This window comes from Pterocles gutturalis, unplaced genomic scaffold, assembly GCF_000699245.1.
Source record: "Pterocles gutturalis isolate BGI_N339 unplaced genomic scaffold, ASM69924v1 scaffold592, whole genome shotgun sequence".
NCBI lineage: Eukaryota > Metazoa > Chordata > Aves > Pterocliformes > Pteroclidae > Pterocles > Pterocles gutturalis.
In genome coordinates this window covers 19,054-40,564 of record NW_010114966.1, presented here as the reverse complement: position 1 = coordinate 40,564, position 21,511 = coordinate 19,054, and the positions used below count along the sequence as shown (strand labels likewise).

General features: G+C 43.0%; 1 protein-coding gene across 1 annotated transcript in view; it reads right to left on the bottom strand.

Annotated features, from left to right (window-relative positions):
- Nucleotides 1-7,543, bottom strand: part of LOC104462849 (arf-GAP with GTPase, ANK repeat and PH domain-containing protein 1) — a 196,340-nt gene extending 188,797 nt beyond the window's left edge. The window contains exons 1-3 of the mRNA XM_010074981.1: nucleotides 7,466-7,543; nucleotides 1,851-1,938; nucleotides 1,131-1,142 (exon numbers count right to left, since the gene is read on the bottom strand). Coding sequence (XP_010073283.1) covers nucleotides 1,131-1,142; nucleotides 1,851-1,938; nucleotides 7,466-7,543 — 178 coding nt within the window. The remainder of the gene's footprint in view (nucleotides 1-1,130; nucleotides 1,143-1,850; nucleotides 1,939-7,465) is intronic.
- Between the last annotated feature and the right edge of the window lie 13,968 nt (nucleotides 7,544-21,511).

The window sequence follows — 21,511 nt, the reverse complement described above, 5'->3', positions numbered from 1 at the left end:
GATTTATCAAAAGCTACATTCCCACGCAGAATGTAAAAATCAGAATTCCTGCACAACAACACAACCAAACCATCTGCACTGCTGCTGTATTTGCTATAGACTACACTTATGCTTGGACGAGAAAGCCATAAAACACTAACAAGTCACTACTACAGATGTTTACTAGGTGTAATTCATATAGGTTGAACTTCCTTTAATACGTACTTGATTAGAAATCTTGACCCTACCCCTTTCAAGGTGAATTAGAGCTCTTAATTATTCCAGTTTTCCTACTGTTAATGAAACGGAACGGTGTCATTAGCGAGGCTTGTCAGCTACACTTCTGTGCACAGCAATCATCTGACACTGCTTTTGTCATCTCATCCTTTCAGGAAAAACAGTCGGAATGTCACTCAAGCACTGTAAATAAAAATCCTTGAAGACAAAAGAGGACAGACAGCAACACTCCCAATGAACACCATCTAAAATATTCATAGTTGAGAAGGAGAGGACTGCAACCCCTGTGAATAATCAACACATGGGAATCCTACAAGAAAAAAAACCCGGAACATTTTCTGTTCATGAAATGAGGAAAGATCTGTAGAGATAATAATTTTTGCTGAAGACTCGTTTGTATGCAGTGGATCGACACAGAACATCACCATTTCTTGCTAGCAGCACCCAGAAGCAGGAGGCACAAATGGGATCTACACACAGTTCTGTTGCAAGGCTCAATTATCACCCCATCACTCCCAGCTCCAAAGCAGCAAAAACATTCAAGGCAAGCTTATAAACTGGAAGGCTTCCCTGTGACTGCAGCTGCACAAGAAACAGCCCTGTCCATCCCTCCCTTTCCCTCTCCTCCCATTCTTCCTACAATCCAAGACTATCAAAACATCAAGTAGTACGCTTAATAGCTTCCTTTGGTAAGAGTTAATCGGAAACAAATGTTACCGGAGATGCATGAAGCTACAAACTACTGCTGGAAAGACAACTACAGCAAGAGACAAAAACAGTGAGATGTACTACAGACTTGAAATCAAAAGGAAACAAACCAAAATGAAACACAAAACAAGGGGAGAAGGCTATAGTACAGAAACTGCCAGCTGCCTCTTCAAAACAAGAGTTGCCATGAAGACATGTATAGTTACCTGCATCCATATCTGCAAAGAATGGAACAGCCAGTAAGGAAAAGAAGGAACCAGAAATTCAGTGTCTCAGAGTTGGATTTAAAAGTTCATAAGGAGAACAGATAAAAAACAGATAAAAAAACCAAAAAAGTATTTAGTGTGAGATACACCTCTCCAAGGTACTACAATATTTTTGATTTCAAGCTATAAGCTTGGATTAACATTAAACACTACAACATTTTCAGGTATAAATTAATCTTCTATAGCATTAAGAACATATATAAAAAAAAACAACACACCTTCAAACCCAAACTTTGACTATACTAAACAAGGAAGAAGTGACATCTTTTGTTTAGGCTTGTGAAGGTTTCTTTATCAACATCACAAAGCAAAGGGCCCGATTCTGCAGAAATCCAGTACTAGATACACTAACTGTGGCTTTCAACAGCCACGCTGAAAGCTGCAGCACTGCCGAGAGCAGTCAGCTCTCCTCAGTGCAGGGCTAGAAATTTCCCATACGGACACATACTGGATGCCAAAGTACTTGAGGATGCTAAGTAGTTAAGAACAAGCTACGACTATACTCGGTGTATATATGTATCTCAGTCTGGAGAAGATTAAAGGAAAAATCTCCATGTAATAGCAAATCGGATTCTTTACCGATTCATTTATGCATGATTAAAAATGAGTAAAGATGTAGTTTCTGGGGGAAAAAAAAGTGAAATTTGCATATCCACATACCTTCGGGTGATTCCTCTTGGACATAGGTGCCAGTCAGATACCGGTGCACCAGGGCAGACTTGCCACTCGCTAGGTTACCCACGATCCCCTGGGAAAAAAAAAAGGAAAAAAGTTTAACTGCAATTAATCCCTATGAAAAGCAGTATATTCAAGCAAATCTTATTACAGAAATAACTTCTCTGCCCTTGACGGGAAAGCCCACATAACAGAAACACTGCAAAACATGCTCATAGATAAAGTAACCACCAAAAAGCTAAGGGTACAGCAGAGCACATACATGACAAAGCAGATAAACCCAGACTTATGTTAGCAGCACTCATTTATCCAGCTGGCCACTAATGCCAAGTGGGAATGTCGCAGACTTCAGGGAAGGAGCCTAAAGCTCAGAGAAAGCCTGTCACCTCTTTTCTGAAAAATCGAACCACATCACTAAATCCTCACACTGGAAAACCTCTCTGTAGGCCATCCACTACATGATTCCCATTGACTCGCTGCTGAAGCACACACGTGATATAAATGGCTACTACAGACAGAAAGATCTCGGCACGTCCACTACGGCTTGTTGAAGCCCCTTACTTTACCAAGAAGTCTGCAACTCAAACCGTCTATGCCCAAACATCTGCCCTGGGAACATCCAGCAACCCAACAGAAGTGCTCAGTCCTAAAGCACGCGTGATGCTGCTGCTAAACTGTTAGCCAGCGATCTTACAAACCAGCCAGAACTAACAGAATGCAGCCCAACACCAGAACAGTTTTCTTCCCAGAGGTGCTCAAATGCCAAAGCCTTGAAGATTTGCCTTTCTTCGTTGCTTTAGAGGGGCTGTGAGGCCACTACAAAGCCTGCGTGCCTCGCGCCCCAGTACCAAACCAGCCATCCCTTTCAAGCCACTGGTGCTGGCCAGTACCAGTCCTGCTGATTTGTCCCCAGGCCAGCCATCAATAAGAAGTGGGCCGAGAGATGTGGCAAACAAGGTCCAAGCCTATCTGCCTGCCCTGCTCTGCACAGCCCAGGGACAGGAGGGCTTGGACAACATACCTCCTCGGTGGTTCAAATGTATTTTTTCTCTTGCTCAGTTGTCACGTCCCTGTTGAACACAACTGCACTTGCCCAGTTTTGGGTGGGGGGGAGATAGGAACTTATTTTGGCCTTTAAAACAAACCCAAGCTTACTCTGTTCCCACATGCTTATCCTGACCCTAACCAAAAGGTTCGGAACATCAGATCCCCAGAGAGAGGACAAACTCTGCTGATCTGCCCGCATTTGCCAAAGTGACAGAGGCACCATCGACAAGTTACACACCAACACACGTTCCCTACTCTATATTCTCCATCCTGATTTGTAAGAAACGATCCTCATTCTTAAAAACTGCTTAACCCAGAGTGGTGCCACCTCCAACTGGTGCCTTAAACCAGAGTGGTGCCAATGACAGCTTTGGAGCCAGGGAACCAGGGATTTATTCTTTACAACCCAGAACAACTCCCGATGAAGACAAGGGTAACAGTGCTCTATACTGTGACAGCCTGGGCCAAAAACAGCAAGCACACCAAAAATCCCATGTGCCAATCAGCGGATTGGGGTGCCTTTGCAGTTAAATAGCCAGGCTAAGGCCCTTTCTGAGCACCACGATTTCTGAAGAATCGGAAAGCAAGAAAGCTCCACATGGGCTTGCAAGGAAAACACCGATGGAGAAGAGTGTTTTATTTTCTTCACTTGAGAAGTGGCAGCTCCAGACCTTTGGAAACAACACACTGAAGCTGTTTCTGACCTACCTTGTAGCAAACCAGTGTAGCACCAAACGCATCCACCAAAAAGCCTCTGTTAGACCAGGAGATACCACCAGTCCCACAAACACGGCAGATGCCGAAACCTTCACTTACAAGTGCCTAGTCCTGCACGTATGCCAGTTAACGCTATTTGATATCATACCAGTGCCAAACCCGTAACCAGTCACAGGGCAAAACTGCCAGGAACCACAGAAAAGCATCAACTTGTGTTCCAGGGAGAGCAAACACGTCAAGCCCTTTGCCCATGACCAGGACGTGTTACTGCGTTTAGTCAGAGATGCCAACTATTTGAAAGACATCTAGTGATGTGAGAAAATAATTTTATAGGTTGTTTTTTTTTTTCCTTCCCAAAGATGATATCAGCATGTGTAATTCTACAGCACTCCAGGTTCTCCAGTATGTCCCTCCTTACAGGCACCCAGAAGGACAACAGTGCCTGGTCAGAAGAACACTATCAAAGGGGATGGTACAGTGATGCAGAAAGCAGTGGCCAGGAGGAGCAAGATGTGTATTTCCATGAAGAAACCACCTCACTACCTCATGGAGTAAAACTAGAGCCTTCTTCCCTTCCCTTAACAACAAGATATGTTATTAAAAAACATGCACAATCTTCCAAGAAAGGTAGTGTCTTTCCTCCCCCTTCTTCCTTTTATTTTTTTCCGTAAGTTGTCTCAAAATTAAGAGCAAAGTGTTGGTGTTCAGAGATACTGCAGGACTGATTTTCTTGATCAGAATATTCAACTGCTTCTGAACAGAGAAGTGCTTGGTTTTATATTTTAAATCATTTTCAAACTACCCACCCAAACTGACAAAAGTTCTTTGGGAGCTTACATGGAGCAAAAAAGTGAATATGAAATAAAAGCATTAACACAGTCAGTTTAGCATTGGAGTACTAATGTTAATTTCTCAAAAAAAAAAAAAAATCACATGAACCCAAAGCAAGTTTCCTAAAACCTGACTATAAAAAAAATAAAAAAAATCTATGTTTGCAGTACAGCTTTATTTTTTCTCGGACAACTTCTTCAGAAAGCATTTGGAGATGCCTACCACCTCCTCCTCCAATCTGGTAAGAGAGAGGATTCCTTCAGATGTCACCGCAGTGCCTGCATCTGAAGAGCCCAGGCAGCCAGCTCTTTTCCACCAGACACGAAAGCAGCACATGAAATTAAAATCGAGCAGAATTTGCCTCAGCATTGCTGCTCTGGCTCTCTGCACACTATTAACCTCTGAAAACTTGGAGCAACCAACTTTACATTGAAAAAATCTGTCTTCTAATACAGTTTCTCTCTTAATCAGGATTAGTACTTGTTTTAAGGATGACCTCCCGCAGCATGACAAATATGCCAGCATGTTTTCACAGCAGTCATATTCCTGTCTCCCATATTTTATACACAAACAATCTGAGTCATTTGTATTTATTTATGGATACATATGAAACACACAAAGCTATGACAAGCATGTTATGGAACAAAAATACCACTCTAATCCAGCTCAGAAACGTGAAAATCCAGCTAACAAGGCTACCACGCAGTGCTCTGTCAGTTCTGACTCGTACAACACTGAATCATTTATTTGCATGTGCCAGACACGCTGTAAAACAAATCCCAACCACCATGCCTACATCCTCCTAAAGCCTGTTTGCAAAAATGCATCACTGTACCGATGGCATTTGCCAGTTCAGAGCTCTCCAGCACAGACGTCTGACTGCACTTTGCATATTTTTTTGGAACAAATGAAATTATTTTGTCCAAAAAGATCTCATATTTATTCTGCCTAACATACCCTTATTTTACACTTGGATAAACGGGATGCAGGAACACCACCATCGCTGGGGAAAGGGACCGCTCTCAGGTGAACATTATGACAGCGCTGTGGCAGAAGAGGCAGTTTGTCTTTTCCCATGGCCCTTCCCTCTGCAGCCGTAAGCGAGCACCGACTATGAGGCCAGGAAGGATTGGTACTATGAGAGCAAGGATGTAGGAGTCCCCGCACCAGCTCCCTCCCAAGGGCAGATGGACAGGAGAGGCGCAGTGGGTTTCAGATGGAGTTCCTAATTTGCCCTTTCTGCTCAAGTACAAATTCACGGCCACAGCTGGTGCTGCTAGCTTCAATAATTGGCAGTGGTATAATCAAATTATTATTTTTGTAATGGTAAGAGTTCTGCTTTATCCATAAAAGGATTACACAAACTGAAGCCTTAGATGGCTCGCCCATGCTGACCGCCTAAAATCCATTCTCCCCAGCAGCTGCGCAGCACAAGTTCACTTTCCTACCACTGGTTCAGACAACATGGGCGTAAGACACCCGAGACAAAAGTATTCCCGAAATGCAGCCGTGGTATCACAGCAATCAGTGGTACCCTGAGACCACTACCTGATGTCCTGCAAGGGTTTGTGTTCTGTCCTAAAACACACCATCACCACAGCTCTGGTCTCACCTGCCGGCCCCACATTTACTGGTGGGTGTTGTGAACTAGTAGGGCTACGAGCAGGAGAAGGGATGAACAAGGAAACCCTCTGCAGTCCTCCCCACCAACACCTTCCAGTCCTAAATTATTAGTATTTTATTGGGCGAGGTATTTTGGGAGATGTCTGTCTTCCAAATTACACCATCAGTTTAAATTGAACCTGGTGACCCTCTGTGGGACCTTCCTGTACTTACAGCTACACCCATTGACCATCATATTTTTATTCTACTTACCTTGTGCGCTGCTGAAATCAAAAGAGAAACAACTCTAGTCATGAGGAAGCTGCTTCAATTCAAACGTCATTCTGAGTGAGGGCATTTATCACACTGAGTTTGTCCTACGCTTTCTCTCACTTCCATAAACACTATCATCAACTCAGATTGGGAATAAGACATTTACCACCTGAGAAGTGGGCTAGTGAAGCACGGCCCCAGCCGCCCTCTCAAACCCAGATGGTTTTGCCCCGTTCACTTTGCCACTCGGCAAACGGGTGCTTGGATCAGAGCAGCTCGGCCGGCTACAGATGGAAAACAGGAGCTGGGCACAGACACCCAAAGGTAGTACCAAGCTCTGTATCTTGGGTACCACAGTCATTTTGCAGGGTTTGAGAAATCGGTTGTGGTTTGGATTGCCACGTGGTGAACATCACAGTGACCTGGTCTCAACAACTCCCTGCTGCTGGCTTGACAAGCTGCCCCTTGGATATCCACTGTGAGGAGGTTCCAGCCCTCATCTCCAGCCTCCGGGTTCATAACGCTTAAAAGGGCAAATCAGGGAAACTCCCCCCCCATCCGTTCCTGTGTTATTTCTGCCTTTTTGTCCACCTATATGGAAAACGGCTCAGCCAAGGGAAGAGCTGTTGTAAGCAGCTACTGCATCACAGTTCATTCTTACAGCAAAATGTGGTTTCCGATTCACTGTATGAACCTTCAAAATACTCTTTATTCGTATAAATTCAGGTAAATCCTTTTATGAGAAGGAGAAAAGACATTTGGTTCTTAAAGCAATTGTGAAGAATTATTACAGTGAGATGAAAGGAGCTTTACATATCACCTGCTAACTTCCACTTCCCCCTCTTACAGAAGGATGAGACTTCCCTACCGAGAAGACCACCCCAGGAAGCCAGCTCATGTAGCCAAGCAAGTTGAAACAGCTACAAAATACAAACAGAACTTCGAAATATGATTATAAGAACAAAAGATACATAAACTTCATAAAGTTCTATTGAAGAAAAATGCTTTAGTTTTTAAAATGGCTCTCTCTATTTTTTTCCAACAGTGGATTTAATGAAGCTTAGAAGATTTTCACTTGTCTGTAACATTTTCAGGATGCTTTTCAGAGATGGAAGTAAATATAAACTCACCACTTTCAGTTCCGGTACAGATCGGCTTAGTGTCCATTCCTGGCTATTTACAAAGGCATCTGTAAAAACAGACAACATTCACAACATCAGTACAAGGACATTTAACGCTCTGCCACACAGAATTTCATGCTAAGGCTTTGGGTACATGAGACCAAAAGTCACACTCAGTCTTCTGAGACGTGACAGTCCAATACCAAAACCACTAAGGGTTTGGATAGACCATAAAAAAACCCCAGAATACCAGCAATCACCATTCTGCAGAATGGAGGTGCTCTCCACAGCACATCTAGCTCTATCTCCTCCCCTGCCACCAGCAAGCTCAAACTGACTCCAGTCCTTCAGGGTTGTGAACAGACTCTTCCAGTCTGTAGAGGGTTAAACTGCTTCCCATCCACCACAACACATCTCTTCTCTACAAGAACAGCCCTGGACTTCTCATCGTGCTCACTGACTGCGGTTGGCACGGTCAGCAGTAACCTCTCTGCCCAGGTAAATGAGAATGTTTGCCTGTTCCAAAAACACATTATTTTTTACTGCCCATCATACTGAACGTCAACAACTGCCAGCGTCAGTGGTAACACCCCTGCCCAGGGAAGGGAAAATAGCTGTTTATTCTATAAATGTGCAATTTTTCAGTAGCACAATCTAGACAGAAATCAACCACAGAGCCATTTACTATAAAATTAAATAGAAACTACCGGGGGCAGGTGGGGAGTTTTCTGGGAAGCTGCAGAGTTAAGTTCACCATTGCTCCCAACAGAAGTGAAGTCCTCACGGCTGCACCCAGGTTCAACCTCACTGACCATTTCGCACCAAAACAAAACAAAAAAAAAAGAGAGGCTGAGAAAGAAGGCTCCATTTTTCTACCCCCAAGGCATTTATCATTTTGTTCCTTCTGTACAGGTCCAGTCAACCGAAAGCAAACAGATAATGACATTTCTGTTACAAACCCAAGCGGCATTACTCTGAATCCTGATCTAACCCTCTCCAAACCCATGCAAACCAGACGAATGACTGCATGTTGCGTGCACAGAATGCTCCTGCCAAGCACATCATGTACAACTCCACAGTAATGAAATGGCACCAAAGAAGTCCTGGTGTTACAACCAATTCCTAATGTTCGAGGAAATAACAGGTGAGAAGTGACGCCCGACCACATCGTCCGTAAGCAAGCAAAGGTTTTGCAAGCCATTGCTTCCCCTCCGATACACCACTCAGGGAAAGGAGAAGGCTACTTCATTTTGTCCTTTGATCCAGAGAATAAAGACCTTGGAAGCAATTTCCTACCCCAATTGGTATCCTCAGTAACTTAAGAAACCAACAGCTGTAAGCAAGCTTTCCCAGTGCCTGACTAAAAACAAGTTCAAAGCATGCTTCTATTTGGCATTGTATCTCTATTCCCCACTAATTATATTGCCTTTGCTCAACAGTACAAGACAATCCATCAGCCATGAATTTGAAGGAGTTCTTTTTTTTTTTAAACACATGATTTAATATTTCAGCTACAAATAAAAGCTTGTGTGTAGTAGCAGGATGTGTATTTATATGAAAACACTCTGAACAAAGTATTTTGGTATATTACAATCTTGAGCTGCTTCCCACTTCCTCACTGGAAGGAGAAGGAAAACCAAAGGCTCAGATGAAGATGCTCCAAAGCCGTGGGTTAACCTTTTGGGATTCCAGCTGCAGGAAAAGACATGACGATCATTTGGCTCCCATGGCATGATCTGAGGAAGCCCAGTTTGACCAAAACCTGAAGTCCCAGGTTCATGCCTACATTAGATGGGGTCGAACATCAGTTAAAACAAGTGTTGGGCAGGCCTGACCACCAAGCAGCACACATCTTCCCGCAACCCAATGCTTGTCAATTCTGGTTTATCCAGTAGAGGTTTAAGAGAGCAAATGCTGTCAATAAACATTTTTCTTTTTTCCTCCATGATCATAGCAGCATTTCTTAGCAAAGAAGGAAACCCAAGGATTACTAAATAGGCCTGGGAAAAGCAAACTAAGCATTCTGGAGCTAACATGACAATTTAAATTAACAGATAACAGCGACTTGAAGCACTATGAGCTGGTGAAACTGAAGAGCACCACCTCAAAGAGCAATTCATGTTGAAATAGCAGGCAAGCACTTGTCAAACATCATCACAGCCAAGCTAAGAAAGGGAAAGATGAGGACAGAGAGGATGGCAAAGGATGAACTGTGCTTTGAGAGCCCAGGTGAAGAGGAAAAAAAAAAAAAAAAAAGCATGTCTCCAGCTACTGCAGTCCTCTTCTCCAGAAACATTCCTCCTTTTTAATTCTGCACACGTGCAATACATGTTCTTTACTGCATTGCTTAGAAGCTACCACATCAGCATATCAAAAGGCTGCACGAGGTGGAAGACACAGCTCTGGCAGCATCCTTTCAGGGCAGCAGAGACCAGTAGGTGACATTTAGTAAAGAACAGGAGACACCTGCAGAAGGATAGATCTTTCCTGCAGACCAACAGCAACTGAGTTCCAAGATTTCCAAAGTCAAAGGTGTCCCTCCATCTAAACAGGCACGGACACAGGGCTCACGTAGGGTAGAGATACTTGACCTGGGCAGTCAGTGCCCTGTTTTCGTGCCTCCACCCAAAAGATGATCTGGAATCCAGGAACACATGAAAAAGCCAGAGGAGTCAAGAAGATCTTTCTGTAGCATTTCCAGACAAAAATAACTTGTGATGCCAACAAGGCAGCAGCAATTTCAGCTCAGGAATGCTGCACGTGAGACCTGCTCTTATGACGAAGGCACTCGAGAGGGACCACAGCTTGGTCTAGATGTTCTCCTGCCTTCCTGCGGGAGGAAAGATTGTCCCCTACAGTGAGCAAGGGAAGGTATCGGATGCACACCTTCAACAGCCTTAGCGTAAGAGGAATCCTTGCCTGACTTGTCCTGAGAGTAAACTACTGATTCTCATGGGTTTGCCTTGAACTACTGTAGATTTGGGAAGCAGTGGAAAAGGAAAAGAAATTGCCACACAATCCAACCACGATGGGAAAGAACCAACCATAATGGGAAGTAAACAAACCAAAGATCTCCTTTCCACACAAACCTGTTTCTCCAGGGGATGAAGTACAGATTTCTTAAGTGATGTTTCTGTAACTTCACATGCTTATTTTGTTCATCATTTGTGGGACAGTAAGAGTCACAATTATTTCAAAAACATGAAAACTTGAAAGTGCTGATTTCGATTCTGTCACTGCATGTTTAGCCATTACTCCCAGCCCCGTAAAGACACCAACTAACTTGGACTTAGACATCTTACGCTTTGGATTATCACTTTGGGTTTTCCCTTCTCTAAACAGAACTCATTAGTCAGCATATAATTCCACCAACAGCCTCCATATCACACCATAGTTAACAAGTAAAACCCACATTTTACCATGCAAAAGCCTGGCTATCGGATCAAGGAGGACTACTCCATTTGAACCTGATTCCACCAAGCAGTTTTTAGTAGGTGTTAATTACATGTAACTGCATGACAGACCTCAGTTACCCTGCACTCCTCTTCATTAAGCCAAGTACCATTCATATTCCACAGCTCTACTCCAGAACACTTTTTCTTGACAACTAATTCCAGAACTCTACATTTGTATAAATTGATTACGTGTTTGTATAGCATGATCTGAACATGCCTGCTTCTCCCCACACCTGTGTGTGCATTGTTCCTTTCTTCATTACTACCTGCAAAAGACAGATAAATGGCTGAACAGCAGGAAGAACTAACCAGAGCCGCACAACTCAAGGAGGTTTCAGATGATCTCCAGATCCTCAGGTGTCAGGGAAAACCATCGGTCTCAGGCAAGTACTATGCCTGACTAGTGGGGGAGTATGTGTGTGAAACAAAATGTGAGAAGTCTCTATTAACACCAACAAGCTTCAACAAAAAAATCATTGGATTTCATCACCACAGAAGATGAAAAGAACACGGGTGAGCAGATCACTGCTACCAACTTGGAGAACTGTAAAAAAACCCCAAAAAAACAACAAACTCTCATTTATGCCACAGGGTAGACTCACAAGGGTAACAAGAACATCAGAAGCCCTTTTTTTTTTTTTAGTAACCTTAAATATTTTGTAAGATCTGTACATTCCAAAAGCAGAAATCAGGTAGTAGAGGCAATAAAAGGTAAATTTTCCAGAAGTCAAGAGGCCAAAAGACAAGGCAGAAAGGTGGCAGCTGGCGAGAGGAAGAGCGATCCAGCCACAGGACATGGATTTCTCTACCTTGCTTGGTCCTTCCTTCACTGAACTGCATCAAGAACCCACACAATGACCTTCCAAAGGAGTCTCAGACATCCAGTACCCTCAATATATGCATTTTAATTCTCATCAGCTACCAGGTAAAATAAATATAACAACACTAACTTGACAAGGTGTTGGACTTCTTGACGCAGCTACCTGCATGTATTTACATGGTTACTGCTACGTACATGTGTTTTAAGCATCCAAAATACCCAAGAATATCTGAAACACCTTTCTGCAGGAATATGCCTGTTAAAAAAAAAAAGCTTGACCTCAACCCAACTGACTTAAACTAAAATTTCACAATACTATGATCTCCAATTCACAGTTGTATTACAGAAGGTCTTCCACTGCCCTTTTATTAAAACAAACAAGCCAACCAAACTTCCATTAGGACATCTATGAGTTAATCTTCCCTCCCCAGTATAATTTACACTGGCGTGTTTACAAGGAATAATGACAGTTTAGAACAGAATACCTCACGAAACAGCTTCTGGTCTGCTTAGCCAAAAGAGGTTAACGTACCATCACCCGTATGGACCTTGAGGCACCCAGCTAACCAACGCAGTTCTAGTACCAATGCCTCAGAAAGGACTGATTTATGCCGAGTCAACCCCGAAACCCATGGGAAATTAAGGTGAAAAGGTCAAATACCTGCAGATAGAACATGACAAACAAGCTTGGGGAATTTATTTATTTTTTTTAAATAAAGAAAACTAACTTATACCTACAGCATGACTATGAAACGTTGGATGCATCGGAGTGCAGCATGCAAAGCGCTGACTGGGCAGTCCACAAACATATGCTGCTGAAGAAACAAAACCCCCACTACCGTATGTCAATTTAAACATATTGGAAGAGATCTGCATAATAAATAGAACCACATGTATGAAGTTGATCAACTGGAGTCTTGTTTGCATTACTGACTGTGGAATTCAAGTGAACTCAACCTTCACATCTAACTACAGACTACACATCTGAAAGGAAGGATTTTTGTCAATAATTAATCACAGTTGCATGTCCTGTTCATTTAACTTCTGCATCAATGATCAAAAGCTTCAAATATGCACGGTGTCAACCCTTCATTTTTAAAACATGCACTGAGAAGATAGTTTAAGTTGCATTTTCTTCACCAAGTTGACTTCTCTAACAACTAGCCTTCCTCTTTTCATATTTCCTTCTCTTTTTTTTTTTTTTTTTTTTTTTTTTTTAGTTTCCATCACTACATTTAGAGTTTCTCAGTTCCACTTACAGATCCTTATGCCAAAGCACAAACAAGATCTTTGGCTATTTTGAAACCTCAGTTTAGTAACTGAGCTCCCGCCAGAGGAACCTTCTCTATCAGTTCCAATATGAAGAACCAGGCACGCCTGCTACTTTGACTCCCCACTAACGCAACCGCTGGGGTGAAATCTTGGGACTTGATGGCCACTGGTGGCAAGATCCATGTGCTCCATGGACCAGAGTGCGGCAGCAGACTCCAAGAAAGTCCGACTGCTTCAACACTCTCTAACAGCCTTGTGTAGGATAACTTTTCAAATGGAAAAAAAATAAATATTTCCTTCTTCAAAACCAGTAACAGTCACTAAACACTACATAAATATTAGCAATACAATGCTATTGAGAGACAAGAGGATTGAGGTCAAGTCAACCATCCAAGATTCAGAAGAAGGGAGGGAAATCACATATAAAAAACAGAGAAGTTTTGTAGCAATTATACAAATAACCACAGGAAAAGCCTGTCTTAGGTGTTCAGCAATCTGTTTCATCCCACACTCGATTTTTAACGCTGGAGGCCCTCTGCTAACCCAAATGAACTCCATTTACCGCTGCAGGCGACAGCAGCAAGGCAGCTCATCAGACCACAGAGTAAATACTTTTAACCAGGGCTAATTAGATTTATACAACCCTCGCCATCATTGGGGTCCCTCCTGCTTAAAAGAATCCAACTAAGTCTGCTCGTTAATGCTTCGGGAGAACCAAATGCCATCCTGGCAGTGCCAGTGCCTCTGCTTCATCCCTCACACTGCCCATGCTCCACTAACCTTGTCTTGTCCTTTATTGTCACCCAAATATCTCACCCCTCACTAGCAATTTAATCCAAAACCTGAGACACTCACAGATTTCTTTTCATCTGGTTGAGATGAAAACCTAATGGCAAACCTGTGCAAAAGGAGGAGGGATGAGCGAAGAGCAGGCAGATGTCTCTGCTGTATGACATAAAAAGACTTAAATCTTCCATGATTCTTGGAAAGCTTCTTAGTAAGAGCTTCCCTTAGGCTATCCCAAAGTCCCTTTGCTGTCCTTTTAAATGAAGAAAAGCGATTAAAAAAAAAAAAAAGCAAAGCTGATGGATTTCTCTGGAAGCACATAGCAAGACCTTTTTCTTTTTTGCTAAGAACAGTAACCCTCAAAAACAGGTGAATGAAGTTAAAAGTACCAACAACTGCATCACACGCTGTTCCCCCCTCAGTCAGTTCTGCATTACAAACGATATTTCGTTACTTCCTCCTTGGAAATAAATCCTGAGAGCAAACAGGTAGAGAAAATATTCCTACAAGCTCCCACTCGCCCACAAAGATGCAGAGAAAACCACACACCTCTCTCTTGAAACCGTATCAAAGGAGCACTTTCAGAACACATTTCCCAAAGCTTGGATGCTAATTTTTTCAGCAAAGAGGGAAATATGCAACTTTTGGGTTGAGACTTGTGATACTAATAAACCATGCATTTTTCAGAGGAGGGCTAATCTCTCAGCCCCCAACATTTCAAGTCAAAGCACCAACTCAATTCCAACGCAGCAGAGCGGAAAAATATTCCGACATACTTATTTTTAAGCTTTGCATAAAATAGTATTTGCAAGAGTGTGTCACGTTCCAAAAGGTCCTTTTTATAGATTTTCTCATTCATCTTACACCTGCTTAAAAAAAAAAATTAAAAAAGGAATCACTCAGCTTTTTGATAGGGTTCCTCTCTGCTTCTACATTCAATTCTGTATACAATTACAAACAACAACTGTGAAGCAATAAAAAAATGAAACATGTAGAAAACCATCCATATCAGAATCAGGAGAAGTTTTTTGTCCTCCCCACACACTCAGTTTGATAGAATTATAGATTATATGGGCTTGCAGCAGGGGAAAGCCATAACTCCAAGCAGACCCCTTCCTTTTTCCTTCCCAAGGTGCAGAAGTGTAATTTATTCTTCTTACACAGTTTAACCAAAAATCAGAATTCAGCTGGCCCTGTCCCCTCGAAGCCCTCCTCTGCACGGCTTCAGCTGGGGACTCCAGCCAGGCTCTGCTGGGAGTGCTGGACGGTCCCGTTCCATCACACCCAACACTGTCTTTGCATTTTGTTACCAGGACTAATACACACACTGCAGAAGAAGTGAAAATCGCCATAACGCAATTCAATCCCAACCCTAAAACAAGAGGGATTTTTGTGAGCTGTCAATTTAAAAGGATCCCCCATTTCTCCCAGTGTTGTCAGAAAGAAATGCCGAGAGCTCTTACAGTTCCAAAATAAATGTTTGGCATTGGTCAGATGTATCGCTGGCAATACCTTCTTGCTTAATCTAAGATGGAAAACCGCTCTAAGCTCCGCTTCTTTAAGGCATCAGGCACCTCAGCCCAAACTCGTTAGAGCTGCACAGATATTGAACATCTGAAAAACCATGCCCTGTACCTGGGAACTATATCAAACAGATATGTAGGTCAAACCCAAAATCTATCTTCCAATAGCAACCGGCAGCTGCAGCAGCGTTATCCTTTGTGCTGCCACGGAAACAAAAGGAGGAACGGCGATGGAAAGAGCTACGCAACCCTCACAGCCAGCGAGTCAGCCCTTCCTACAGCCCGCTTGTGGGCTCAGCAATTTAACAGCGCTTCTCTGCCACCACAACACTGCGGTTTTGCCTCAAATTTTTTAATTCAGTAGTATTTTATTGCTGATAATATTCCCACCCCTCTCCTCATCTGCCTTACACCTTTGGCTACACCTAATCTCGTTGTGCGTAAGGCTTTCGGGTGATTTCAAAAGACATTATCTTCTTAGGTCCCACAGCTGGAAAAAGTCCCATGCTTCCCGCAAACAGGACCAAGATGATATCTAATGTTCCCAAGAATATTTCCCAAACTAGTTTCATGCTTGAAGTTTTACACCTAACACCACCAAAATATTTGTTTTGTCCTTAAATATAACATAGCTCCAGCCAAGACTACTCATCTCATCCCCCCCACCCAAAAAAACCCAAACCCAAACCAAACAGAAGATAGTTTCCCTTGTAAACAGCTTACAGCCTAAATAAACGAGATAATCAACCAGAAAAACTTCACATTCCCTGTGTTTTCACAGCGGATCAGGTTCCAGAGCTGGCGCACAGTTAATTGAAGAAAAATTGAAATCTCCCAGATAAAACCACTGTTGAGGCAACTCTGCCACCAGAGAAGAAAAGTGCCCTTCAAAGAGGGATGTTCTGAGCCAGGCCCATCAGGATTGTAACTTAACTCCACTAAAATGCACCTTCCTTAATGTTCAGCAGCAGCCTTGGAAAAATGTGACACCGAAAAACACGGATCTCTGCTGGCCCCTTTTACAACAGGGTGATGACGACCACAACAGCAAGTTGAAAGGAATATATAAAAAGCAGACAAAGAGAAAATGAAAGCATCATTGCAGTGAAGCTGTTCCTTGACCCAGTAAAGCTGGGAAAGTAAATGATCACTCTGAAACTAAGTATATCTTATCAGTTTTGGGTTTTTTTGCTTATTAGTCTTTTAAGTCTTATCATTATTTTCCCCCCCCATTAATGTAGTACCAAAAAATCCTCATTAAGCACAACAGAAAAAAACATTATTATTTGATTCCAGGGTGAGAAGAAAGCCACTGGAGATTAAATGTTTAGTAAATGTCTGATTTTGTTGGGTTTCACCAGAAAGCAGGTCAGTGTCAAAGGGGAGGTCTGCTTTATACCATCCCCTGTCTCCAGGGAAGGACAGAGCCAGCCCAGGAAAGATTACCCCAAACCTAACTCACTGAAAACCTGGCGATAAGATTTTGAGCTGTAATAAGCCATGCTCGAAACATCAAAGTAGTGATATGCTTCTTACAAACTGCTGAATGCCAGTGGTGAGAATGCATCTTGTCCAAAGCACCCAAACCAAGACACTACAAAAATCAAAGCCTGCGTCGTCCTTCCTGCCTACAGGTACAAATAAGGAATGAGCCTTTCTTATTCAAACCTGAATGCTAGGGGGAAACCTTTCCTAAAATGCATCAAAGATGAAGAGGGACAGCTTATACAGATGGCAAAAGACAAATAAATGTCAAAATACACATTTTTTTTTTAAAAAAGATCAAGTATGGGAAACAAGAAGAGCAGTCTAAATTAATACAGAAACAAGACTCTTCTTTCCAGCTTGCCAAATAGAAAGTCACAACACAGATGCAAAAAGATGGAGATGCATTGCTGGGCAGGCTGAAAGAATGTCTAGCTTTTCAGCTAGATAAGGAGGGCTGTAACTCAAAAACAAAGCAAAATGTAAAATGAGAGGAACTTGGTGAGTACACGGTAGAGAGGAAAATAGCTATTTTATCAGGAAAACAGCAACAGTGCTCAATGAAAACCATGTTTGCAGGCTAAGTCAGCCTACTCGGGACGTCCACCACTGGCATTCCACAGAAGAGATTGTACTGGGGCAACACCTGAGCAGCACCAAAGCCTAAGCAGCAGAACGGGAAGAGAATGATGGTAAACAAGCAAAACCACAGTGACCGGGGTGGGGGGGGGGAAGGAAATAAAGGGACTATCAAGTCATGATAACAGTGGCAAACACGAGAACCCAGCCTCGTAACTCATCTGCCTTCCTGCTCTGGCACAGGTGGGCAGCAGACAGGAACGGACACGGTGGTATTGCACACCTTGCCCTTCTCTTCCCCAACCCAGCTCAACACAAACTTCAGCTAGAAGTAGCCTCTTCCTCTAAATCCAGCCCTCGCCATACGTTATCCATCAGTGAACAGCTGTGCATCTCTGCTAGGGACCGATGCTCCCGAGGTCCTGCAGGGACTCACAGCTCCATTATCCTCTGGATTGTAACAAAAGAAAAATGTGTTGGGCTGTTCTTTAATCTGCCGCTTACTAGGTTCACAAGACACTTTGTCATTCCTGTGTAAGAAAGGGATGATCAAGAGCAATCCCACCTTTACCCCCCTCCTCTCCCACGATGATCCCTCTCGCCTTCCCCTCCCCACGCTGCACCATTCTGCTTCCCTGCATTGGCTCTTGCCTAGAGCAAATTTATCACCTTCCTAACGCACCTTTTTGTCCCCCTCTACTTATTTCCAGATGCAAAGACCATAATCCCCCCCCAAAAAGCCTCCAGAGATGGGTACGCTAGGCCCTTTTAACAGAGGCATGACAACGCGCTCTGTTTTCTGTCCTTCACACTCGTTGCTTTGAGCTCTGCAGAGCACTTCATTCGCAACTTGCACAAAGCTCTCCCAGATGCCAGGATCTCTGCTGAGACTCAGAGCTCATCCAGAGCTTCAATACGTATGTCAGGACTGCCCTCTCCCCATCCACACCAAGTTTCATCTGCCAGTACATCACCCACTAACCATCAAAAGATTTTTCTGCAACTGTGCAACCAGCTCCTGTTTTTCACTACCTTGAACAGTAAGTTCTCATCCTCTTTCATTCTCTTTCCCAGGGCACTTATCAATACCTTAACCAGAAGAGACTGCTGCACAGAGATTCCTCCAAGACTTGCTGCTGGGCTCCTTCAAAGGAAAAAAATCAACTATTTATTCCTATACATTATTTTCTACTTTTTAAAAAGTTACGTACACAAGAGGACCCTCCCTCTTATCTGATGGCAGCTCAGCTCAAGTCTCTGGCAAGAGCAATTCCTTCAGTCATCAAAACAAACAGATCTCCCCTAAAGAACTCCAGTAAATGCAAGGCATGATTTCCCCATAAAAGCCAAGTCCTCCCTTCCCCAATACCTCATTTATCCATCCATCCATCTACAGGGTTTATTCTCAATTTCTCAGCTCCGTGGCTGCATGCTGACTAACGTGGACAGAGGGAAACTCTACCCCCGTCACACCCACGATGAGGTCAGTACGGTTCAACGGGTGTGATCCTGCAACTCCGCTTGCAAACCAGGACCCTGCTACGTGCCCGCTTAGCAAAACACTCTCAAGTGACATTCAAGCAAGCGGTGCTAGACGAGGCTGCAAAGTGAGCAACGGTGTGATGGAGGATGCTTTATTCTGCAGGGTATCCACGCTGCCCTGGACCATCTGGTGCAGCCACAGCAGGCAGATGCAAAAAATAAGCAGTATCAAAGTTCCATCCCTTAAAAATTGTCTTACAGCCCAACTTCCTTGCTTGTTAACCAAAATCTGTGCTCTGGCATTCATGCGATCATCGATTTACTTTTTCAGTTCTTTAAATTGCCGCTACAGACAATGGGTCCAGCGTGTTTATACAGAAGTACATCTAGAAAAACATCTCCCCTCTCCACAAGGGAAATTACATCTTGTTTATGCAAAACATTTCTGAAAACATTTTTTAGAGCTCGAGTCATGTCTCCGAGATTGCTATGCTGGTTGTCAAAACAGAGCCTTTTTTTTCCCTGACTATACCATATGTAATGCTAAGTCCACTTTCCCTAACTTGATATCACCCATGCAAGATTTGGAGATGATTAGTGGAAAATACACAAATGAGACACTGTTCTCCAGAGAACAGCACAGCAGGAAGAATCTGATGTTTTTTATATTTATTAGCCTGATGCACATCTAACTTGTTTAAACAAGGCCTTTGTCAAAAGTAAAAAAAAAAAAAAGTTAATGCAATCCAAGGCATGCTCTCAAAGGGAATTAATGCTGAGCTGGAACCAATGCGAAAGCCTGAGCTAGAGCAACAATGGAACAGTGAAAGGGGCCCCTTTTTATTTCAATTGCAAATAGATTCACGAAGACAGAAAGGCTTATTTCCTAACAACTGAGATGGAGAAGCTACCATTTTGCCTAAGACACTGTTAAACCATGGAAAAGAGGGAAGGACTCAGGGCTGCTGTCATCATTTGCCTTAAAGCTGCTGACAACCTTGAAAAGGGTAATATGTGACTAAATGCTCCACTGGAAAAGCAGCTTCCTTCCCCAAGTTCCTATTTTTATAGCACCTGCTATTACCAGGCACTTCAGAAAACAGCAGACCTACACAAGTAGGAAATATTTATTTTGGAAACTCAAAGCATTTCTCAGATACACCTTTGAGTGAGTGACTAACCATAATATAAAACCTCTTTCAACTTCCATTTGCAGATAAAACTGCAAGTTTGTAGCGAGCTGAAAGCGAGCAAATCAGTCGCTGTGATCCCAAGATCTGCAACCATCCGCTGCCACTCATTTGCCTTCTCATCCCACCTCACCCTCCACGCATCCAGCGCTCTGGAGCAGCGGCAAGAGAGTCGGGCAAAAAGGATGCTGCAAACCACACCACAGCTCACGTTAAATTCAACTCCTTCCAAACCTCAGTGGCTTCCACAAAGTCTGAAAGGTCTGACACATCACAGCAGGTCTGCGAGGGGAGAACAATTATAATCATTACTGTGTTGATTATCACCACTACCTGAGTCGTGCTCACAACCCATCTTTCCGCACCATACAAATATTTAGTGCAACACCTCGAATCGCTGGGACCTACATCACAGAAGAACCAGATGTGCCTCTGAGGCTACTGTGACACTTTATTCGAAGCAAAAAAAAAAAACAAACCAGGCTGTCCACCAATATCTAATACTTCTCCATCTGAGGTTTAGCAAGCTGAATTTTTAGCTTTGCTGAAACTGGTAATAATACATTTTTAAAAAACATTCACCCATAAATAATACTGTTCTTGGTCTTGGCAAAAATCTTGCCCTCTAGCTATATTCTCGTTTCTGTTTCCTGGGTGAAGCCAAGAAACTCAAGTACGTTTTCAGAGCTTCATCAGGCTCCCATCACCTCAGGCACATACTTTCAATTCAAATGACTGTACTAGAAACATCTTTAAAGCAGCCCATGCAGAGTTCAGGAAACAGAAAACAACTTAGCTACATCTAAAAGACCTGCATCTTCTTTCTTACAAGCTGTTTTAATGCCTTTTGTATCCACTATTTTACAACACACAAGCAAGCTCCATTAAAAGGAGAATTTGGAAAGAGAACTGACTTTTGCACAAGTCCTGCTGCATCTTCACGCTGCTCTGGCCTGACCTATGACATACCCTAGCAAGCCACGCTGTAAACTGACTCCTGCTCAACTCCGGCATCCAAACACTTAGGAAACAACTCTGTTTTCATATTCTGTTCCCTATTAATGCCGAAACCTCCTGTTGCCTTTTCACGACCTGAGAAAAGAAAGCTGGAGGCCAGTTATCCCACCACAGCTTTTATTCTTTTTCCCCTTTGTACCACTTCCTAAGGTAAACTCAACCGCGTTAGCGACTGAAAATCATTACGAGGTTGGCTTTTCTTTTTATGTTCGGAAAAAACCTGAAAGTCAAAACCACATAAAGATCTACACCATACATCAAAGCTAACAAGAAGGGTGTCCGCCTCTACTCTAGCAACAACACCAGCACACGCTCTTAAAAAAATAATTAACACAATCAAGTGCAGCCTCAAACCCGTAACAAAACGTGGCCATTTGGAAGCGGTACAATGGAAAAATGGAAAACAAACAGCTATAGCCTACGTATCTCAACAAAACCACCCAAAA